This window comes from Canis aureus, chromosome 32 (assembly GCF_053574225.1).
Source record: "Canis aureus isolate CA01 chromosome 32, VMU_Caureus_v.1.0, whole genome shotgun sequence".
NCBI lineage: Eukaryota > Metazoa > Chordata > Mammalia > Carnivora > Canidae > Canis > Canis aureus.
This window is the reverse complement of record NC_135642.1, coordinates 44,516,353-44,540,293: the sequence shown is the minus strand read 5'-3', so window position 1 is coordinate 44,540,293 and position 23,941 is coordinate 44,516,353. Positions and strand designations below refer to the sequence as shown.

At 37.4% G+C, this 23,941-nt stretch overlaps 1 protein-coding gene and 1 long non-coding RNA gene across 9 annotated transcripts in view; one reads left to right on the top strand and one right to left on the bottom strand.

Moving 5' to 3' along the window:
- Positions 1-23,941, bottom strand: part of SCAPER (S-phase cyclin A associated protein in the ER) — a 421,844-nt gene that overhangs the window by 116,200 nt on the left and 281,703 nt on the right. For all 8 annotated transcript variants that reach the window (XM_077882048.1, XM_077882050.1, XM_077882046.1 and 5 more), the window contains one exon: positions 13,981-14,104. In XM_077882048.1, the coding sequence (XP_077738174.1) occupies positions 13,981-14,104 (124 nt within the window). The remainder of the gene's footprint in view (positions 1-13,980; positions 14,105-23,941) is intronic.
- LOC144303595 (uncharacterized) overlaps positions 1-23,941 on the top strand; it is a 94,186-nt gene that overhangs the window by 63,648 nt on the left and 6,597 nt on the right. The gene's annotated exons all lie outside the window — the stretch shown is intronic.

The following is a 23,941-nucleotide window of genomic DNA, read 5'->3' as shown; positions in this document are numbered from 1 at the left end:
TTATCACATCTCTTTAGTCTCCTATAATCTGAGTTTTTCAATTTTCACATTTTGGTCAGTTGTTTTGTAGACTATCCTCAATTTGGATCTGTCTGATGTTTTCTCATGATTAAGGGACGGTTATGTATTTTTTACAATAATACCTCAAAAGTCATGCTGTGAACTTCTAAGTAGATAATATCAGAAGGCTGAATGATGGTGATATGTTCTGTTTCTGGTTCTAGCTTTGATCACATGGTTAAGGAAATATCTACCAAGTTCTTTATTATAATGTTTCTATTTTCTTGTTTTTTATAATGAAAAGTTATTTTGTGGCTTTGAAAATACTGTTTCTCATCATACTTTTGTTCATTAATCTTTATATCCATTAATGATTCTCTTTTGCAGTAATTATTATGGTGGTGTTTGTCTAATGGTAATTTTTCTACTTATCATTCCCTCTCATTTATTATTCAGTGAATTTTTTATTTCAATTACTGTACTTTCTAGGTTTTTTGTTTTTTTTTTAAAGCAGGCATTTGACTTTTTAGACTCAAACTGTAAAACTCTTATTTATGTACAGCAGCTGAAATCTCACTTCAGTTTTTTTGTCTTTAGCTGCATCTGTCCCACACATGTATGGTACTAGGATCATTCAGATATTTATAAGTAATTAGGGTATCTCACTTTCTGGCTCTCTTCTTTCTGAACTTCTTCCTCATATACTAGCCATTTTTTTTTTTTTTTGGTCCTGAATTGTCCTCTAGTTCTTCGGGCCTGAAAGACTGTGGATTTTCTATGGTAATACTAGTCATTGCATGTCATACCAGCTATGCCCTGCCCTCAGGCTAAAAAGGCATAAACTAGGAAACGCACACAATGCCATTCTCTTCTTCTAAGTTTCTATTCCAAGCAGAATAGTCTCTAGTACCTTTAGGAATTTGTTTTTTCATACTTTATCCGGAGTTTATATTTGTTATTTCAAGAGGGTCAACTGACAGGAGCCTATTCAATCATACCCAAAGCAGAACAGGATCATCTGTATAACTGATTCTTTCACATGTATGAAGACTTGCTCTATGGCACAGTCAATTCTTGTAAATTTCCCATGTGTTCTTCCTATAAAGAATGTATATTTCTAATATTGCATATAAGGTTCTAGATGTTAAACTGAATTAGTTAATAGTTTTATTCAAAATTTTTACATATTTAATAATTCTGTTTGCTTTACCTACCATTTGAAGGCAGTGTGATAAAATCTCTGCTATGATGCTGGATGTGTTAATTTCTTCACTCAAGCAATCAATTAATGATTTTAGGTTAGAGTCCTAGTGATGCTGATGATACTATTTCATATGACTCCAGTGGAAGGGCAATTAAAGTTATAATCTGACCCCTTTTTTTTTTTTCTAAATCAATTCTGAATGTAACTTTGAGAGTAAAGTTCTACAACAATTAAAACATCACTTAAATGTTCTTGCCAAACTTAAATTAGCAGCATGTCAAGTAACAGAGTGGAAAGAATACTAGGCTGGGATTTTGGAAACCTGAATTTGAATCGCATTTCTCTAGTAATAGGCTGTGAAATTTTTGGTGAGTACTCCATCCCACATATCTTCCATCCTTTTCCTCTTTTGAGGAAAGAATGCCCTCATTTATAAAACAAGATGACTGAACTAGACCAGATACTAGGAAGGCCTTGTCTCTGGTTCTGATATTCTCTGCATCAATAAGATATATGGCCTATTAGACACAAATAGACTTGACATTATTGATGAAAAAGGGCAAGTTGTCCTCGACAGCCGGAGTTAGGTGCCACGTAGTAAAAGGAGGTAACAAGATGCAATTGGCATCAGGGAGAGTACTGTTACCTGTGGAGGGCTGAAGGATTTCTAATCCCCTATAATTAACTATGGAGTCCATGTTCTGGCTCCTTAGTACAAAGAAAACAATGTGGTTAATGGCCAGTTCCAGGCCTTTGCTGCTATAATGAAAATCAAACAGGCACCTGCATGGCTTTGCACATGACTCAGTAAAAAACAATCCCCTTGCTGTATGACTGCACTTGTATTTTCTTTGTTTATATACAGAGCTTTCTTGTCACCTTCTGAAGTGCCTCTTTGAACCAATAGTATCATATCAATTATTTAAGGTTTGTACATCACTTTTCAATTAACAAACTCGTGGCTAAGAAAATATATACATACAATATATCAGCATATTCTTTAAATATTCCATGAAGAACAGGTTACTATGAATTAAAAATAAGGATGCTAATAAAATATTTAATGCTTTGTAAAAATGCAATGAAACATCAAGAAATTATGTCTTTTAATTAAATGTCTTTCCAGTGAATCCTACACAGGTGTCAATATTAAACATGTACAGAATTAACTCACAAAAATGTTGCTTTGTCTCATTTGTCAACTCAATAAAGTGGGGATGCATCTATTCAGGTTACAGGAAGGGAAACTCTGGCTGAGGCTCAGGAGACTAGGATCCAGGTCCTGGTTCCATTACTAGGTACTTGTGTGATCTCTGCCACATTTCAGTTTGCTCATCTCTAATGTGGACTGTTTACAACTTCCAATAGGAGAAGTCTATTAAGCTATTTTCCCAGCATTCAGTAGTACTTTAACTGGTCTTTTTTATGATAAAAACATGTAACATAAATTTACCATCTAACAATTTTTAAGTATACATTGCAATCTAATTAACTATAAGCACAATGTTGTAAAACAGATGTTCAGAACTTTTTCATTTCACATGACTGCAACTCAACACTCACTAAATAGTAACTTCCCATTTCCCTTCATCCCAGCTCCTGGCAACCACCATTCTACTTTCTTTTTTATGAGTTTGACTACCTCAGATATCTCAAATAAGTGAGATCACGTAGTATTTGACTTTGTGCGACTTGTTTATTTTGCTTATTAGCACACTGCCCTCAGGTTCATCCATGTTGTAGCATAAGGCAGGACCATCTTTTTTATGGCTGAATAGTATTCCTCGAATATATACACATTTGCTTTATCCATTCATCTGTCAATGGACATTTAAGTTATTTCCACCCCTTGACTGTTATGAATAATGCTACAGTGAACATGAGAATGCAAAGGCAGGCCCATTTAATTTTATTGTGCTTTGCAGATACTGCATTTTTTACAAACTGAAGGTTTATGGCAACCCTGGATTGAGCAAGTCTATTGGGGCTATTTTTCCAACAGCATTTGGTCACTACATGTTTCTGTGTCACATCTGGAAGTTCTCGAAATACTTCAAACTTTTTCATTATCATATCTGTTATGGTGATTTGTGATTGGTGATCTTTGATGTTATCATTGTAGCTGTTTTGGGGCACCATGAATTGCACTTGTATGAGATGATGAACTTGATAAATGTATGTGTTCTGACTGCTTCACCCACCTGCCATTCCCCCAACTCTTTCTCTCCTTGGGTCTCCCTATTTCTTGAGGCACAATATTGAAGTTAGGCCAATTAATAACCTTACCCTGGCCTCTAAGTGCTCAAGTGACAAGAAGATTTGCATGTCTCTCACTTTAAATCAAAAGCTATAAAGGACTGGACTCAGGGGGGAAGGCATGTCAAAAGCTAAGATAGGCCAAAAAGCTAAGCCTCCTGCACCAAACAGTTAGCCAAGTTGTACACACACAGGAAAAGTTCTTGGAGGAAATTTTTTTTCTTGAAGGAAATTAAAAGTGCTACTCCAGTGAACACACTAATGATAAGAAAGTGAAACAGCCTTATGGCTGATATAGAGAAAGTTTCAGTTGTCTAGATTAAAAAAAAAAAAAATCAAACCAGCCTCAATATTTCTTTAAGCCAAAACCTGATTCAGAGCAAGGTCCTAACTCCCTTCAATTCTATGAGAGCTGAGAAGTGAGAAAGGTATAGAAGAAAAGTTAGCAGAGGTTGAATAAGGAGATTTAAGGAGAAAAGCCATCACTACCTAAAAGTGTAGAGTGAAGCAGCAAGTATTGATATAGAAGCTACAGCAAGTTATTCAGAAAATCTAGTTAAAATAATAAATAAAGGTGGCTACATGAAACAACAGGTTTTCTCAATGTAAATGAAACTGCTTTATATTGGAAGAAGATGCCATCTAGGACTTTTCATAGCTAGAGAGGAGAATCCATGAATGGTTTCAAAGCTTCAAAGGGCAGCAGACTCTCTTGTTAGGAGCTCATGCAGCTGGTTACCATAAGTTGAATCCAATGCTTATTCACCATTCTGAAAATCCTAGGGCTCTTAAGAATTATGCTAAATCTACTGTACCTCTGCTCTATAAATGGAACAACAAAGCCTAGATGACAGCACATTTATTTCTGAACCTGGTTTACTGAATATTTTAAGTCTATTGTGAATACCTGCTCGCTTAGAAAAAAAGATTTCTTTTTTTTAAATTTTATTTTTTCATGAGAGACACACAGAGAGGCAGAGACACAGTTAGAGGGAAAAGCAGGCTCCATGCAGAGTGCCTGATGTGGGACTTGATCTAGGACCCTGGGATCATGACCTGAGTGGAAGGCAGATGCTCAACCATTAAGCTACCCAGGTGCTCCTAGAAAAAAAGATTTCTTTCAAAATATGATTGCTTACTGACAATGCATTTGGTCACCCAAGAGTTCTGATGGAGATGTACAATGAAATAAATGTTGTTTTCATGCCTACTAACAAAATACCCATCTCACTGATCAAGGAGTCACTGTGAATTTCAAGTCCTATTACTCAAGAAATACATTTCTAAGACTGTAGTTGCCACAGGTGGTGATTCTTCTGATGGATCTGGACAAAGTAAATTGAAAACCTTCTGGAAAGGATTCACCATTCTAGATGCCATTAAGAATATTTGTGATTCATGGGAAGAAGTCAAAATATCAACATTAGCAGGAATCTGGAAGAAGTTAAGTTCCAATCTTCATGAGGACTTTGAGGGGTTCCAGATGAGGAAGTAACTACAGCTGTGATGGAAACAGCAAGAGAATTAGAAGTGGAGCCTGATGCTGGGACTGAAATGCTGCAATCTCATGACAAAACTTTAATGGATGAGTTGTCAGTTCTTAAAGATGAGCAAAGAAAGTGGTTTCTTGAGATGGACTCTGACGAAGATGCTATAAAGATTGTTGAAATGACAAAAAAAAAGGATTAAGAATATTATGTAAAGTTAATTGATAAAGCAGTGGCAAGATTTGAGAGGGTGGACTCCAATACTGACAGAAGTTGCACTGTGGGTAAAATGCTATCAAATTGTGTCACATGTAACAGAAAAATCATTTGTGAAAGGAAGAGTCAATAAACGTGGCAAGCTTCATTGTTGTCTTATTTTAAGAAATTGTCAAATAAACTTTATCAGGGAAGTGAAAGAGCTCTACTCTGGAAAGTATGAAACATGATGAAAGAAACTGAAGATGACACAAATGGAAAGGTGTTCATGGATTGGGAGAATAAATACTGTTAAGATGTCCATGTTACTCAAAGCACTCTACAGACATCATGTAAATCAAAATACCAACAGCATTTTCCACAGAACTAGAACAAATAATCCTAAAATATGTATGGAATCACAAAAATCCACAACTAGCCAAAGAAATCTTTAAAAAGAACAAAACTGGAGGTAGCACAATCCCAGATTTCAAGATATACTATCACACTATAGTAATCAGAACAGTATGGAATTGGCACAAAAATAGATACACAGATCAATGGAATGGAATTGAGAGCCCAGAAATAAACCTACAACTAAATGGTCAATTCAATTTCAACAGAAGAAGCAAGAATATGCAATGGGAAAAAGAAAGACTCTCCAACAAATGGTGTTGGGAAAACTGGACAGCTACATGCAAAAAAATAAAACTGGATGACTTTCTTCTACCATACTAAAAAATAAACTCAAAGTGGATTAAAGACCTAAATATGAGACCTGAAACCATAAAAATCCTAGAGGATGACACAGGCAGTAACCTATGTGACATCAGCCAGAGCAACGTTTTTCTAGATATGTTCCTGAGGCAAAAGAAGCAAAAAATTTAAAAGTTTCTGCACAGAAAAGGAAACACTCAACAAAACCGAATGGGAGAAGATATTTGCAAAGGAAATATCTGACAAAGGGTTGGTATCCGAAATATATAAAGAATTTATACAACTTAACACTCCAAAAACAAATAATCAAATTAAAAAATGAGAAGACAACAGACATTTCTCCAAAGAAGACATCCAGATGGCCAACAGTTACACATGAAAAGATTCTCCACATCACTAATCATCAGGGAAATGCAAATCAAAACCACATGAGATATTACCTTACACCTGTCAGAATACTAAAATAAAAAACAAGAAACAATAAGCATTGGTGAGGATTAGATAAAAAGGAAGCCTACTGCATTGTCGGTGGGAATGCTAACTGGTGCAGCCACTGTGGAAAACAGTACAAAGGTTCCTCAAAAAATTAAGAAAAGAATTATCTTATTATCCTCTGCTGGGTATTCACCCAAAGAATATGAAAACACTAATAAAAAGAGATACATGCACCCCTATGTTTACTGCAGCAGTATTTCCACAGTAACCAAACTGTGGAAGCGGTCCGAGTGTTTAATAACGGACAGATGAATGAATAAAGATGTGGTATATATTATTCTTAGATTTGTTGACTTGTTTGTGAACTAACATGTAATCTACACTGGCGAACATTCCATGTGTGCTTGAGAAAAATGTGTATTTTGCTGCTGTTGAGTGGAATAGTTTTTACATACGTGTAAGGTCCATTTGGTCTGCAGTGATGTTTAAGGGCATCTGTTTCCCTAATTAGTTTTCTTTCTGGATGTTTTTCCATTATTCAAATTTGGGTATTGAAATCCCCTACTTTTATTGTGTTGCTGTCTTCTTCTCTCTTCAAATCTTTCAATGTTTGCTTTTAGTACCTGGGTGTCCTGATGGGTGTCTATGTACTTGCAAATTGTTCTACCTTCCTGGAAAACTGAAAATTGCCCTTTGTCTCTTCTAAGAGTTTTTCACTTTAAGACTATTTAGTCTTATAGAAGCATAGCCACTCTGCTCTCTTTTGGTTATCATTTGCATGGAATATCTTTTTCAATTCTTTCACCTTCATCTTACATGGCCCTTAAACCTAAAGTGAGTCTCTTGAGTCTATTTGAGTAGACAGTATATATAGTTGGATCTTTATCCATTCAGCCTCTGTATGTCTTTTTATTGGGGAGTTTAACCCACTTACATTTATAGTAATTATTGGTAGAGAAGGGCTTACTATTTCCATTTTGTTAATTATTTTCTGTCTTGTAGTTCCTGGTCCCTCATTCTATTCCTGATGTCTTCATTTGTGCTGATTGTTTTGTAGTAACATGCTTTGATTCCATTCTCATTTTCTTCTGTGTTTCTTCTATAGATATTTTCTTTATGGTTACCAGTAGGCTTACATATAACATAGTTATAATAATCCATTTTAAGCTAATAACTTCAAATGCAAACAAATATACTATCCTTTTACCTCTCCTCCTAACATTCTGTTCACCAAATACACTTTTTTAATGCATGGAGCCCAATGCATGGCTTGAACTCACAACCCTGAGATCAAGATCCGACTTGAGATCAAGAGCTGGATGCTTAACTGGCTGAGCTACCTAGGGGCCCCACAAAACACATATTTTTATATTAGATACTCATGAATATATTTTTACAGTTACAGTTATTTCTACATTTTTATATAGAAATATACACGTTTTACTAGAAAATTTCTATACTATAATTCTATGTCAGAATTAAAATGATTTACAGCTTTGTTACAGTATGACAACATACTGTATTAGTCTATATATTTGCCAGCAAGCTTTACACAGCTGACCTTTGAATAACATGATGAATAGGGATGCCAACCCTATGTACAGTTGAAAATCCAAATACAACTTTTGATTCCCCCAAAACGTAACCACTAAGAGCCTTCTGTTGAGTGGAAGGCTTACCGATAACATAAACAGTTGATTAACACATATTTTGTATGTCATATGTATTATATACTATATTCCTACAATGAAGTAAGCTAGAGAGAAGAATATGTTATTAAGAAAATTTTAAGGGAAAGAAAATACATTTACAGTACCGTATGTTTATTTAAAAAATCCACATATAAATGTACCCATGCAGTTCAAACCCGTGTTGTTCAAGGATCAATTGTACTTTAATATGCTTTTGTAATGCTGTTTAGCATCTTTTTGTTTCTACCTGAAGGACTCATTTTAGAATTTCTTCTTTTTAAAAACTTTTTTTAAAAGATTTATTTTATTCATGAGAGACACAGAGAGAGAGGCAGAGACACAGGTAGAGGGAGGAGAAGCAGGCTCCATGCAGGGAGCCCGACATGGGACCTGATCCCAGGACTCCAGGATCACACCCTGGGCTGAAGGCAGGTGTTAAACCGCTGAGCCACCCAGGTGTCCCAAGATTTTGTTTTTTAAGTAACCTCCACACCCAATGTGGGGCTCAAACTCAAGGCAAGGATCAAGAGTTGCCATGCTCTATGGATTGAGCCAGCCAGGTACTCCTCACTTCAGAATTTCTTGAAAGGCAGGTCTAGTGGTGATGCATTCCCTTAGGTTTTGTTTATCTGGTTAAGTTTTTACTTCTTCATTCTTGAAGGATAATCTTATTGGATGTAGTTTTCTTGGTTGGTGTATTTTTCTTTTAGCATTTTGAGTATATCTTTCTATTTCTTTTGGCCTGTAGGGTTTCTGGTGAGAAATCATTAATTTTATGAGGGTTCCCTTGTATATGACGAGTCACTTTCCTCTTGCTGCTTTCAAAATTCTTTGTCTCTGACTTTTGAAAAAGTTGATTATAATGTTTCTGTGTGGATTTCTTTGTGTTCATTATAGTTGGGAGTCTGTGGGACTTTTTGAATCTGGATATCCATCTCCTTCCCCAGACTGGGAAATTTTTAGCTATTATTTCTTTAAATAAACTTTCCTCCCCATTCTACTTTTTTCTTTTGGGAGTACCCATGTATATTGGTCTAACTGATGGTACTGCATACATCCTTTAGGCTTTTTTCATTCCTTTTCCTTTTTGTTCCTTTGACTGCATAATTTCAGATGACTTGTCTTTGAGTTCACACATTCTTTCTTCTATTCGATCAAGCTTGCTCTTGAACTCCCCTACCTAACTTTTCAGTTCAATTATTGTATTCTTCAGCTCTAAAACTTGTTTTTAAAAAATATTTTCTCTTTATTTTCATTTTGTTCATGCATCATTTTCTTGAGCTCATTGAACATCTTTATAATTAGTTTGAATTCTTTGCAGTTAATTCATATACTTGTTTCTTTAAGATTGGTTTCCAGAGCTTTATCTTGTTCCTTTATACGGGCCATGTTTCCCTGTTTCTTTGTGAGTCTTATACCTTTGTGTTAGGATCTGCACATTTGAAAAAACAAAAAAGTACCTCTTCTAGACTTTACATTCTGGCTTTGTAAGAAGGAAGACACCAATATCTTGGCTAGGAAATTGGAGGCTTCTGAAACCTTTCTGTGGGTGATGTGTACCTTTCTCTAGACCTGTGTGTACAATCTCTCAATTAGAGAGTTTTGTTTTTTTTTTTTTAGTTTCTTTTTCAGGACATCATAATCTCTTGCTCCCTCTGGTGTCTGTCTGCAACACTGTAAGTTCTCTGGTTCTACAGCAGCAAGCTGCCCTGCTCTCTTTGTTATCAGGGGCTACTAGGCACCCAAGTATGCCCGTTCCCTGTGAGAGCTCTGAGTAAGGTGAAACAGGTACCCCCCTTGGGCAGCCCTCCAAAAATCCAGGAGGCCAGACTCATGCTACTCCTCTCTTCTTCCTAAAGAAGAACCCATGAACTGGGGTATTGTCTGGCAGGACTGAGCTATGCTGGCTTGGGGAAGGGGGTGAACACAACTAAAATGAAACAGTTCTTCTTACTCATTTCAATGTGGCTATTCTTGGCTTTGAGATCGCCTAGGGTACTTTAACATCTTAACTGTCTTCCGGAACTCTCAAAATGGTATTTTGGTATATATACTGTTAAGGTGGTATCTCTGTGGGGTAATGAGGGCTGGGACTTCCTGTTCTGCCATTTTGCTCTTTTCACTGGTCTTTTTATTTCCTTCCAATGTGCATATCTGTTCTTTTCAAGGAGGCATTTTAAAGCTTGAGACCCACTGTTCCATTCACTGGAAAGAGTTAGGCTCAGAAAAGATGCTTAACCATGCTTCTAGAATGACAGAAGTAATCTGTTTTAACATATTTAGAAACTTTCATGCTTCTTGGAAGATAATACATCTATGTGAGACTTCATTCTGGATCATGCCTGTCTAAAGGTATTGTTCTTACAAGGCTCCAAATAAATTCCCCAAGAGCTCATCCCAAAAATCCTACTTTGAATCTCTACTACAAATTATACTTTATAGTGTCACCTGTGTTAATTTATCTTTTGTAAAAATCATAACTCAGAATTATAGAATTTCTACCCTTCCTCAAGGCATACTAAAATCTTCCCAAAACCTCTCTAATGCTCCCAGTTAGAATTCATTCATTAAATATTTAAGGAGAACCTCTTATGTGCCAGTTTCTCTTCTTGGGTGCTTAGGCTCTGTAGCTCTCAGTACACGACAGAATTTCTCATAGCTTTTCTCTAGTATTTGTGTGTGCAAGTTCTTCCTTAACTGGGCTTCAAGAGTGAAGGAACTGTGTCCAATTACCTCTGTGATCCTGCGTTGCACATGTAGAGTGCTAAAACAAAGTCTACGCAGCTAGACCAAAAAAAAAAAAAAAATCTACACAATTTCAGTTTGCTAAAGAACCAAAAAGTTTTAAGTGCCTCATTATTAGGTGTCTTACAAATCCCATCAGATCTCAATTCATTAGCTTCTTTTATGCTTCCTTCTTATCCTTCTGGAAAATGTGTTAATGACCAACTTCTATCATTGCTTATAGGGTATGCAAATTAGTGGCCCATATTTTGGTTACATGGATATCAAACCAGTTATCAAAAAAAAAAAAAAAAAGAAAAAGAATTCAAGTGATTTCAAGAGACATAAAAATCACCATCCTTAGCCATCTCTACCCTCTGTCTCCCCAAATTAGGAAACAATTCTCTTTCTCAAGTGTCACAAACTCAGTCACAGCAGTATTAGAATTGACAGCTACAGAATAAGAAGTCTAAAGGAACTCTATAAACCAGGAAGTGCATGTATAAGGAAAGGAGGAATAAAGTGTGCTTGGCAAACAAAAGTCCTAGGATTATGGTTCAGAACGGAGCAAAAATAAACACAGAATGTGCTAAAATTCTGAGTGTCAAGAAACCACGAGGTCACAAGCAAGAGAATATTACTTAAAGGAAACTCAGGCTTTCAAAGGAGAGGGAGAGGATCAAGCTACTTACAAGCTCCTGGAGCATGGTAGGCACTTAGTAAATGACAGCTACTATGAAGAGCTAAGGCCTAGCTCAAATCCCCTCCTTTGTGATGTCCCAGGCTATAAAACGCCTTCCTCTGTGCTCCCACTGTAGTCTGTTACAGGCTGCCATCACACTGTTTACTACATGCAATCTGCATATCTGTTCCCACTCCTAAAACGGGATTTCCCAGATGGTGGGGATTATATCCCATGCTTCTCTGGAAGTGGACATAGTAAGCACTTAATTATTAAGTGAGAGAATAATTAGGTACCTCATGTGATATCTCTTAATAAGAATAGGTTTTGAATAGAAAAGACTGAAGAACTAGGACAGAAGATCCTGTCTGTAAATCTTCTTACTCATCCCTTCACATTTCAAAGGCCATCTTTTTTGTTACCTGTCCTGTTCAAAGTGTATTAATATTTCTTCTTCCATTACCAATATAGAATAAATTTCACAGAATAAACTCATCCAGATGATGCATGGAACATGTTTTTTTTTTTTTTAATTTTTTTTTTTTAATTTATTTATGATAGTCACAGAGAGAGAGAGAGGTAGAGACACAGGCAGAGGGAGAAGCAGGCTCCATGCACCGGGAGCCCGATGTGGGACTCGATCCCGGGTCTCCAGGATCGCGCCCCGGGCCAAAGGCAGGCGCCAAACCGCTGCGCCACCCAGGGATCCCCGGAACATGTTTTTTTTTAAAAAAATTTCACTTATTTTAAAATAATTTTAAAGTAAGAGATATGTTTCAAAAATAGTGTTCTTTTTGCCCAGCACCCCCTACTGTTAACAAATTACAAAACCATACTATAATTATTGAAAGCAGGAAATTAACATTGAGTTGGTAAAATTAACTATTTTATAGACTTTATTTGAATTTCCCAGTTTTCTCACTAATGTCCTTTTCCTGGTATAGGATCCCACATTTCATTTATTTGTCAGAATGTCCTCCAACCTTGACACTTCTCCACTCTTCCTTTGTCTTTCACAACACTGACACTTTTGAAAAGTAGCAGTTACTGTGTAGAATGTCTCTCAATTTGGGTTTGAGAGACCCAGGCTTGACTCTTAGCTCTGTGACTTTCTATTTACGTAGTCTTGGGCAAGCCACTATCTCTGGGACCCAAGTTTCCTTGTTGGTAAAATCCTGACTTTATGTTTAAAAAAATTGAATGAGGCAATATATATTAAAATGTCTGGAATATGTGACCATACAACAAAGGCTAAGGCTTTTGTCCTTGTTCCTGCCCTTCAGCTGTTTTGAGTAGAATTGTGTGTTAAAATGTCTTACCCATATCTTAATGCTTTCTTTTATGGATAAAACAAAAAAATTATTTGGCCCTAAAGTGCTGACTCAGTGTCATCATGGGAAATAGCCACTGCTGTACTGTGTCAACAGTTCCAGGTCTGTGTCTCTGTTCTCTCTCACTGTCGACCCCTCCCAACATCAGTATGCCCGCCTGGAAGGGCCTCCTCATTCCCTGATTCTCAGCTTGAGACATGGGGGGGATCCATTTTTCTGTCATATATTCATCAATGATGTACTAAATCTACCAAGTACCAGGAACTGTGTTACGATCCTGGAGAGGGTGATCATTTACCTCCTATCCTTGTTGATTTTATGGCTAATGGGGAAATGGTCAGGTAAATAGTCAATTCAATGTGATCAATTCTATGAAAGAGGTAAGGCCTAGGAGCACATAAAAAATTCCTAACCTGGACTTGAGGAGAGTCAGGTTGGGGAAGGTTTCATGACAAAAGTGCCATGTTTCAGGTACGGTCTGTAGAATGTACAGAAATTAGCCGGATGGAGGAGGAAAGACCGCAAAAGGCACGTAGTTTAGAAAGAGGCGTTAGAACTGTGTGTGGAGTAAAAGTAAATCGGTTCTGAAAAATAAATCTCCTCTGTTGTAAACTTGCAGCTTGAGAGAGATTTTGTGCCAATACCTCAGGGGCTCAGAAACTTCACCAGGAAACTTCTGGCCTCAGGGTTGTGTTCTGGAGGCTGCGGTTAACAGACCTAAACCTTTAGATATTACACTGAGCTGAACTCTTCCAACATCTGTGAACTGAAGCAAAATTTAAGGCTACAATTGGCTGCTTGTTTCCATTTCAAAAGTATAACAGGTTTGCCCCTTTTTGACAGAGGAATTTCTTGCTTCAAAAAAATATATATCAAGGGCCACCAAAAAAACCTTTATAAACTGACCCTTTTAACTGAGTTGGCAAGAGAGGTTTTGAGGCTTTCCTAAGCTTTCTTCTGTTCTACAGCACTCATTCCTGTGGGCTCAGAGGTTTGGCGTGGAGTCCAGTTGACTCCAAAGCCCCGGTAGTTGGCAAGTGTTACAAGTATATTATCTGTTAAATATTGGAACTTAGGAGACTCTAATATGAGATTTTCAAATTAAGAGGTCTCTTTGTCAGTTTCTAGTTCACTCTCCTCATCATCTTCACTTTATTTACATCTAGAGGATAAATAAGCTGAATTCTTTTAGTTTTCCCCACAGGCAATATTTCCCAAACCGTAACTGCTTCTAACTCAAAGCAGTAATATTGCATACCGTCAACTGGTGTATCAGGAGGTCCATTAAGAAGGTAATCTTGTTACTAAACAGAACATCGGTGCAATTTTCTGAGCAGTTATTGCAGGTGAGGTTGTAAACATTGATTGCATTGCAGAGACACCTAATAGAAGGAGAGAAACACCATTTGTAAAACTTGAACAACTCTTCTCTAAACAATTTAAAATACATAAAATGAATGGTACAAAAGCAACAGGCACAGGATAGAAATCACTCTGAAAAAACAAGCCAATTATTAGGTACCAAGCCCATCAGCTAGATATAAAAGCTTACACTTTTTTTATCCAAAGCTCAGTGATTGTTAGTATCTAATACTTGCCTCTGACTAATTTCTTAGTTACACAGCAGATAATGGAAATGTATTTAATTAATAGTCTATCTGATAACACCTATTTAAAAATTTTTCTTTTTTAACTTAAATTTTACTTAGTTAATATATAGTGCAGTATTGGTTTCTGGAGAATTCAGTGATTCAATACTGAAGTATAACACTGAGTACTCATCACAACAAATGCCCTCTTTCATTTTTTTAAGATTTATTTGAGAGAGACATCGTGTATGCACGTGTGTGGGACAGGGGAGGTGCACAGAGAGAAGCGGAGAGAGAATTTCTAGCAGACTCTCTGCTAAGGGAAGAGACTGACATGGGCTCAATCCCATGACCTCAAGACCATGACCCAAGCTGAAATCAAGAGTCAGATGCTCAACCGACCGAGCGACCCAGGTTCCCCACAACAAGTGTCCTCTTTAACACCCACCACCCATCTAGCTCATTCCCCATCCACTTCCTTCTACAAACCTTCATTTTGTTCTCTATGGTTAGGAGTCTCTTACAGTTCGTTTCCCTCTTTCTTTCCCACCCCTTCCCATATGAGTGAGATCATATGGCATTTGTCTTTCTCTGACTTATTTCACTTAGCATAATATACTCTAGCTCCATCATGTTGTTGCAAATGGAAAGATTTCATTTTGATGGCTGTGTAATATTCCACTGTGTGTGTATACATATACATATATACATACCATATCTTCTTTATCCATTCATCAGTTGATAATGTCTTTTTTAAGATTTTATTTATTTATTTGAGAGAGAGAGAGAGAGAACAAGAGCAGGGGAAGGGGAGAAGCAGAAGGAGAAGGAGCAGGCTCCTCACTGAGCCTGATGAGGGGCTCAATCCCAGGACCCTGAGATCATGACCTGAGCCAAAGGTAGACACTCAACCAACTGGGACATCCAAAATAATCTAAGATTAGATATCTATCACCCAGGAACTCCAAGGCCTAGAACTTTGAATAATACCCCCCGCCTCCCCACCCTGCAAAGGGTCTGTCAAAGCTCCTCTTCCCAGATCTCCTGGTCCAAGATAAAGACAGATGAAGGAAGAAGGGAGAACACCTGAGGAGAAACTAGAGGCTTTCTCTGTGAGATAAGAACTGCAGAGTTCTGAGTGAGCACCCTACCTGCTTGGAGGCTGTGTAGACAAGGATTCAGAGGGCCTCAGCAGAGGAAAATCCTGAGAGTACAACAGTCTAAGGTCAAAATGATCAAAGAAATGTTCTTTTTGAGGGATAAAACAAATTTATATGCCATTGTTCAAAGAAACCTTTGGAGCCATAAACCCAATGGGCACTCTTCTGGATACTTGGAACACTATTTAAAGCCTACATTGCCTGAACAATCAATGTGGATTCTGGCCTAACTCTCCTGCTTAGGTCCTGTGTAGAAATGTTTTGATGTAGTCCACCAGCACCAATCCTGGAGGACAGTGCTCCTACAGGACCTGAAGCATCAATATCATCTGGGAGCTTCTTTGAAACGCAAATTTCCAGGCCCCACCCCAGACATATTAACTAGAAACTGGGGGTAGAGACCAGCAATATGCGTTTTAACATTCTCCAGGTGATTCAGATGCATCTTCAAGTCAGAGCACCACTGCTCTAGAGTAGGGGCTCTTATTTTGAGCATTGGAATCACCTACAGATTTTAAAAAACATACTTGCCTGAGTTTCTCCGCTGGAGATGCCAGCTGGATGAACTCTAGACATCTGCATGTTTCAAAAGCTCTAGGGGGCAACTCTGACGTGCAAAGTTAAGAACCACAGGTTGAAGGACCACCACGTGAGTATTCACTCACCCAACAAATACCTAAGTGCCTATGATTTTCCAGGCACTGCTAGGTGGACGAAACAGCCAAGCTCTCTGTCCCCATGTGGGAGACCCCTGTTGTGCTTGTAATCATCTGTTTGTCTGACAGAGTTGGACCTTGCTTCATATAACCGTTAGGTTCCTAAACCCTGGGCTTAAGAGTATATTGGTTAAGAGCAGAGACATCAGAGTAAGATACATCTAGGTTAAAATCCCAGTTCTACCATTTGAGATTTTAGAAAGTCACTAAATTAACATCTTAGCATCCATTTTCTCACCTATAAAACTAGGATAACGATACCTAGACTTCACATAGGTATCATGAAGATTAAATGAGTTAATAGCTGTCAAGTACTTGGGAAAGTGCCTGGCACATGATTAAAAAGAAGTGATAGGCTTCATTTGGTTTATTAATCTTATTATTCTTGTTATGAATAAGGCACCGACAAGATGTTAATAAGTTGAATCAAATTAAGGCATGCTGTAAGAGCTATTATTTCCAGGATCATGAAGTACCTTGTTTACTGAATGTTTTCATGGTACACTGCCATCAATAATGAAAGGATTCTAGGCTGCAGAGCACCAGGAGAAGGCTCAACTCTGTCAGCTTCACTCAATACCTGAGGACTGTACGGAAAAACTTTGGCCCATATGAAATCCATTGTTTGGAAGCTCTCATTAGCAAGTACTTCACAAATGCAAATCAGCACCATTTATCAGATAATACAGATTTTCCAAAATACTGCTTTTCTTTTTAAAAAGTAACTTGTATTTATGATTATAAAAATAATTTTTATTTACTTTAGTTAAAAAAATAGATTTTATACCCAATATGGGGCTTGAACTCATGACCCTGAGATCAAGAGTCACATGCTCTACCGACTGAGCTAGACAGGTGTCCCCTATAAAAATGATTTTTAAAATAATTGAAATAAATTTGAGAAAGACAAGGACAAAGAAATAGTAAAAAACCATCAAGAAATAATTTGGTATTTGTACTTCAGGTCTTTTTCCCTCTCTATTCTTGTAAATGTACGTTTATTTGACAAATACATAATGAATATTTCTCCATGACATTTAATATTCTGTAATAATGGTTTTCAGTTTTTTAAAAAAGCAACGGAATGCTTTCTCACTCAGAAGGTTAAAAGCTTATATAAAATCTTGGGGTACCTGGCTGGCTCAGTCAGAGAAGCAGAAGACTCTTGACCTCAGGGTAGTGAATTTGAGCCCCATATTAAATGTAGAGATTACTTCAATAAAAAACCTTACAAAATTTTACTCAGATACTTAAACCACAGAACTGATAAAGTCAGAGCTCCTCTGACTGAAGCAGAAGTGGGGAACCCAAAGCTGACTCTGTTGCCTCACCTCAAAAAGCCCTGAAGGGTTCTTCAGAGACCTGAGGGTGTGTTCCCATCAAGTGCAGTAAAAACTTGATGGGAATATAATTTTGATATAATTTTTTATATAATTTTGATATAATTAAGTTACCTTGGTAACTTTCTGACTAGGAATGACAACCATGGTACAACATGCACAAAAAGGGTATTAGGTGAGAAGCACCGCCCTCTTCCTTATGTCCCTCAGCCACTCAACCTCCGATCTTAGAATCACCGTGGTCGCTAGCTTATGTATCCTTCCAGACATAATCTATGCATACTGAAGAGGTTTTTTTCCCCTATACAAATATTATCCTACAAGATTTGGAGGTTGAACGGAGTCGAGGCCATCTTCCTGTGGCTCTTGGATGTGGTTGCTATTAAGCAAGACTTGGAAATATGAGGCTTTCCTGCAGCAGCATTCCAGGTTCCATTTTCCAGCTTCTGGGTGTCAAGAACCAGTGGGCTTGTGCTACTCTATTTGATTTCCTAATCTCTGATCTCTATCCATTCTGTGGTTTCTGGGTGTGAGAGACAGTTATGCATGGCATTAAGTTATTTCCTTCCCAAAGTATGTTGACCTCAGAGGGAGCAGTGCCCCCAGTGGATATGGTTCGTAGTGTTTTGGAGTCAACCCAGTGGTCTACAATCACTTCCAACAATTTTGTTAAGCATCTCATATCTTATTTTAAATCCCCTTTCTGATGAAAATACTTATACTGAGAAATACTGCACAATTTTAAAAGGATGAATGGGGTTATACAACGGATATAACATTTGTTTCCCAATCAATCCCTCACTATTTTTGTGTTAACCTTCAATGTTACAAATAATTCTGTTTTAATAGATCTTTTAGTTGCAAACTACAGGAAGAAAGTTCTGGTTGACTTAAACAGAAAGGATATTAATTGATAGGCTATTGAATATATTGTAGGATTTACAAAACACAGGCCATCCAATTTATCTTTCTGTTAATTATTCTTGTCCCCTAAAAGTTTTTTATTGGAGGTTTTCAGGTTTTTCTTAATGAGTTAGAAGTGTTCTCTCATAAATATAGTAAAAGATTAATAATGTTGTTAGTATTTTTTCCAGTTTATCTGCTGTTTTTCCTTTTGTTCATGCTATTTTGACAGAATTTTTTTATGTATTGAAGCGAAACAATTTTATGTAGCCTAACAATTTTTTTCTTTGTGGTTTTATTTTTCCTTCCCATCCTTTGATTGTTTAAAAAGTTCTTCTTCACTATGAGATATGGTAACTATACATTCATATCCAGCCCTTTGTATTTATTTTTTCTTGGATTATCACTGTGTGTAAGTAATTTTATGGTTTTATAATTCACTATAAATTCATTTAGAATTGATTCTGGCATATGGTGGGAGCCAGAAGCCTAAATTTACCACCCCCCTTTAAAGGTCACCTTTTCTCTACTGGTTTGAACTTTATCATATAAATATATTATATATTCTCTGGTTTCCTACTGTAATTGATAATTTTGTTAAGCATTGTGCCATATTACACAGTTTTGTGTATTGTAGTTTTATAGTAGGATTAATAAATATAATTGTAGATCTTCGAAGACATGAAAAAATGAGGATACTGCATTTAGAGTGACATGTGAAACCTTATAGTTTTATAATTGTATCCTACTTTTCCCTTTTGTTTTGATCTATAATTTTTACAACTTTGATTTTTAATTTCTATTTTTCTGTTTTGTCCAATAAACACAACTTGTCTACAATCATTTGTGGAACATCAATAAATATACCTATAAAAAACACAAGGCATAAGATTTTGTCCTAATGCTCTCTTTACCTTAAAGAAAATGCATTTACTGGTAAAGCATGGAATGTGCATCTATATAATCTTTTGCTCACAAAACCCCCAAAGAAACTTCTACAAGAAACTACTTTCTGATGAGAAAAAAAGTGGGGGCGGGGGGTGGGGGGGCAGAAATCTCAGGGTCAGGAAAAACTTGTCCTCTATTTGAAAAGCACCTGTCTTAGAAAGATCACTTCTTTGAACACAGCCTGGGTGGTCTGCTCAAGCAGCTTTCCCTGTAATTTAAGACTCAAATGACTAGAAGCACTTTTTAACATCAAACAGAAAGCCCCAGATTTTAATATCTTAGTATCTTAGTAAGATCTTAGTATCTTCTAAGAAGACATTAAAATCTTACTGTCCATTTTGTCAAAAGTACGCTGTGGCTGGGCTGAGATAAGGGCCCAAATGATCACGACTACACAAATGCATCTTGTTTAAGTAAGTCTTCTCACTGAAAATGTTTGCCTCTGAAAAACAGAGGACAGAAAAGGAATCACAAAACTGGGTATTTTGGCAATTAAGTACAGTAACATATTTACATACAAGCAGGATAGTAATAGAAAGTAAGTGTAGAACAACTCAGACATTAGGATTAGTACCTACACACTATGAAACAGTTAAACAAGAAAAGCCCCAGGTGGTTGTAGCCTAAGAGGACTTGATAACTTAGGAAGTACATAGTTTACTCTATATTCTATATCCTTATGCAGTTTGCAGTGGTTAAGACTTTTCAGAAAATACTGTTCACCAAAATCCACCATCTTAAACCCGTATCAAGGTAGCAGGAATTTAAAAACTGCCATGGGCATTTTAAAACCAGAGCCCCAGTACATATTACAACATATCAAATTCCTTTGGTTTGCATTAAGCATGTAATAAATGATATGTAGTTATATTCTCAGGGGAGGTGAATGACTCTAAGTTCCTGCAGAGCAAGATTCTATGCCAAGTAGGCACACCAAGTACCAGAGTCCCATCCATAAAGCTGGAAAGAGAAGCTTGGGATTTTCATCACTCTTTCTGCCTTCATATAAGAAAGGGATTCACTTTATGTGGTAAGTGTGGAAATGTGACAGGTCCTCACAAAACACAGAGGATGGTTAGCAAATGATATAGAATTAGTTTTAGGAAAGAAGATTCTTGAGACCGAATTAGAACACACAGACCTGGGGCAGTATCAGTTCCTTAGGGAAGGGAGAAATTAATGCTAAAGTCAGAGCCTCCATATGTAATTTATATAACATATTTGGTTTGCATTAAGCATTTAATAAATGGTATATGGTTTATACAAATTGTCATTCTCAAATTATGCTTTGTCTTTATAAATCTCCAAACTAAAATAATTTTCAGAAATAATTTTATTTATTTCTGTATTTATTTATTTATTTAGAGAGAATGAGCAAGGGAAGGAGCAGAGAGGGAGGAAAGAATCTCAAGCAGACTCTGTGCTGTGTGTGGCGCCGGAGTGGGCCCTGATCTCATGACCCTACTTGAAATCATGACCTGAGCTGAAACCAAGAGTCAGATGCTTAACTGCCTGGGCCACCCAGGCTCCCCTAAAATAATATCTTTTATTAAAAATTATTAAAAAGAGTTATCTGAAACTAGGGAGGTCCAAGTGCAGTTAGAATTCTAATGCCTTACTGGTCCCACCAAGTGAGTGGTTGCCCGCAGGATGAAGCCTTGTGATCTAGGCCTGGCCTTGCAGGAGTGGCCCACCTGAGAGCTGCATGTGCCAATTCCTGAGGCTGAAAACAGAGACTCCTGTCTCACTGAGAACTCCTGTCATTGAGAACTCTATTCCATTACACAACTACTCTAAGTTACTTCTGGGTAAGTTCCTTTAAAAAAAAAAAAAAAAAAAAAAGATTGATTGAGAGAGAGAAAGAGAGAGACAGCAAAAGTACAAGTGGGTTAGAGGGGAGAATCAGGCTCCCGCTGAGCAGGCAGTCCAATGTGGAGCTCGGTCCCAGGACCCTGGGATCATCATCTGAGCCGAAGGCAGACGCTTAACCGACTGAGCCACCCGGGCACCCCTCCTCTGGAGAAGGTCCTTGACTGGCTGCGCCTCTTTAGAACCATTACAGTATGCGTACTAGTTGGCGAACACAGAGCTACCTACTGAAGGTCTTTCTTGTTTCAAACAGAATATATAAGAATACACAACTGTGGAATATAACACACTAATTACACTTTCTACTATTTTATTTTTTTTCCACTATTTTTTAAACAGTCATTGGATTGAGTAGAGGTAGGAACCATGCCACTTACTTAGACAAAACATTTTATGAATGCATAATAAAACTTCAGATTCAAATTCAGGACTTAGGGATTTTTTTCTTTAGACTCTTTTATATAATAGCTCTCTAACTTTTCTTTGATACTGAGAATCTTGGCCCTCAAAGGCATCAAGGATGACAGAATTAAAATACCCATAATTACTCACTTTATGCTACAACCCACAACAGTTTCTGAAAAGCAAAATTAATATTACCACCACTAATTCTAATTGCTAAAAACAGTTAAAACATATTTTGGCATCTGCTGTATGCATTCCTCAGCTCTGATCACATTGTATCAGCCACACTAGCAGATTATCAGCTACAATATAGTCATTTCCTCACACCCCTCTTCCTTTTTCTCCTTTCAGTAGTATTTATTGCCGCGCCCCTCCCTGCCTGATCCAGGGATGGGCATGAGGGACATGGCAAAAGTCAATTTCTACCCTGGAGGGAGTTTCTAGCCTCCTGGAGAAACCACAAGGCACAGAAGCTTCCTGCTGAGGGGCAGTCCCTCAGAGGGACACAGCTGGAGGTCAGGTCAGGGAAGGCTTCCTGAGGGTGGTGGCCGTAGGTCTGACCAGACCCCGGGGGCCCAGCAAGGTCACCAGCAGGACGGAGGCTGGTGGGAGGTCCTATGTGAAGCAGCGCCAGGTGGTCAACAAGAGCCGTGAGGCGGTGCCCACCAGCTTCTTCCAGGCGCTGATCCTGGAGGCAGCAGGCAGGCAAGCTGAACTCCACTGCCTGGTGATGCCCAACGTACCTGTGGATTATTCAATTTTGACATTCCTGGAATCACAGGAAAGGTAAACTTGTGACAGAATTTGGAAAGTTCTTTTCTGCAGTGGACAATGGGACATTTGGATCAGCATGAACCGTGGATGAAGAGGAAAGCTGGTGCTGTGGAGACTAGTCTAAACCCACCCCGCCTTTCTTGTTCTTGCTCCATCTGTCTGATGCCAGAACACCTGGGGTGGGCAGGGCCAGTGAGGGAGCCAACATCCAGGAACAACAAATCTCAGCTCAAGACTGGTGGGAGGTTCTTCAAGGGATGCTAATAATGCTGCTTGACCAAATGATCTTCACTGTGGGGATATAAATGATATGCACCCTACACTTCAGTTTGCATTAAAACTCAATGTAATAATCACAAAGGATTATTGCCTCTCACATCACATTCTACAACATAACATTTTGATAATACCAAAATTAGTTTTTAAATTAAACTATTTTCCTAATTACAATGATGCCCAGAACAAGGAGTAAGAAATCTTCAACTAGATGTGTTATCTCAAGGGTTTCTTTTTTTTTAATCGGTCAATTTGGTAGTAGAATTGGCAATTTAATTATTCCATAGGGACATATTCTATTTTTAGATGGGAAAATCATATATATCTTAAGTACAAACCTAATTAAACTTTCTTCATTTCCTAAAATTAACCTCCCGCTGAGAAGGTGTTATGTTTCAAAGACTAGAATAATACATTTAAAAATGTAGGGTGAGCATCAAATTAAAACATTAATTCTAAAGTCTAGTGTTAAACTCTATCTTGTCTAGTAACAAGACAGTTACCACTAGCAAGTCTTCAGATATGTTTGTAAGTAGGATCTGGTTATGTAATTTTAAATTCACAATTAAACATGCGGGCCCTGGAGAAGACCCCAGGTGGTTTGCAGTGTTAAACAGCAGATTAAAGTCGACAAAACTAATTTCTTTACTTTAATCTTATTAGTGCTACAACAGCTGTCAACTGTAACCATCTCTGTGCAGCCTTTTGAGACACAAACAAAATGCCTCAATATGTCAAATGGAGAAGAGTATTTATCAATCACTATGGCTAATTAGCTTGCAAAACAATTTTTTACTTTTATGTCTTAGGGAAAGTTATTTATTTTTAGTAAACCTTGATCTAAAAATAGATATTTGGACATATATTAAAAGAATCCTGTTTAGAAATAAGGAATTGTTTATTAGCAATGGGCTGTGTTCCAGATTTCACCCACACTGGCAAATACTTCTTACTAACGTTTACTGAGGGCTATGATGTAGAGGACACATGAAGTGGTGCATGGCCTCCAGCTCCATCATACCTGTATCAGTTACTCCATGTGTGCCATCTGATTTACGTTCTGACAAAGCTATTTAAGGTAACAATGAAATTTTTTTTTTTTTCGACTTCACTGCTAGATCTTCCCTGAGCATTTTCTCTTATACATACAAATAGCTGTAAGTGGTTTTGGCTTATTTTTCCTAATTTCTATTAGATCAGTTCCTCTGTCCCCCCTTTGACCCCTAGGTGGAAAAAGGA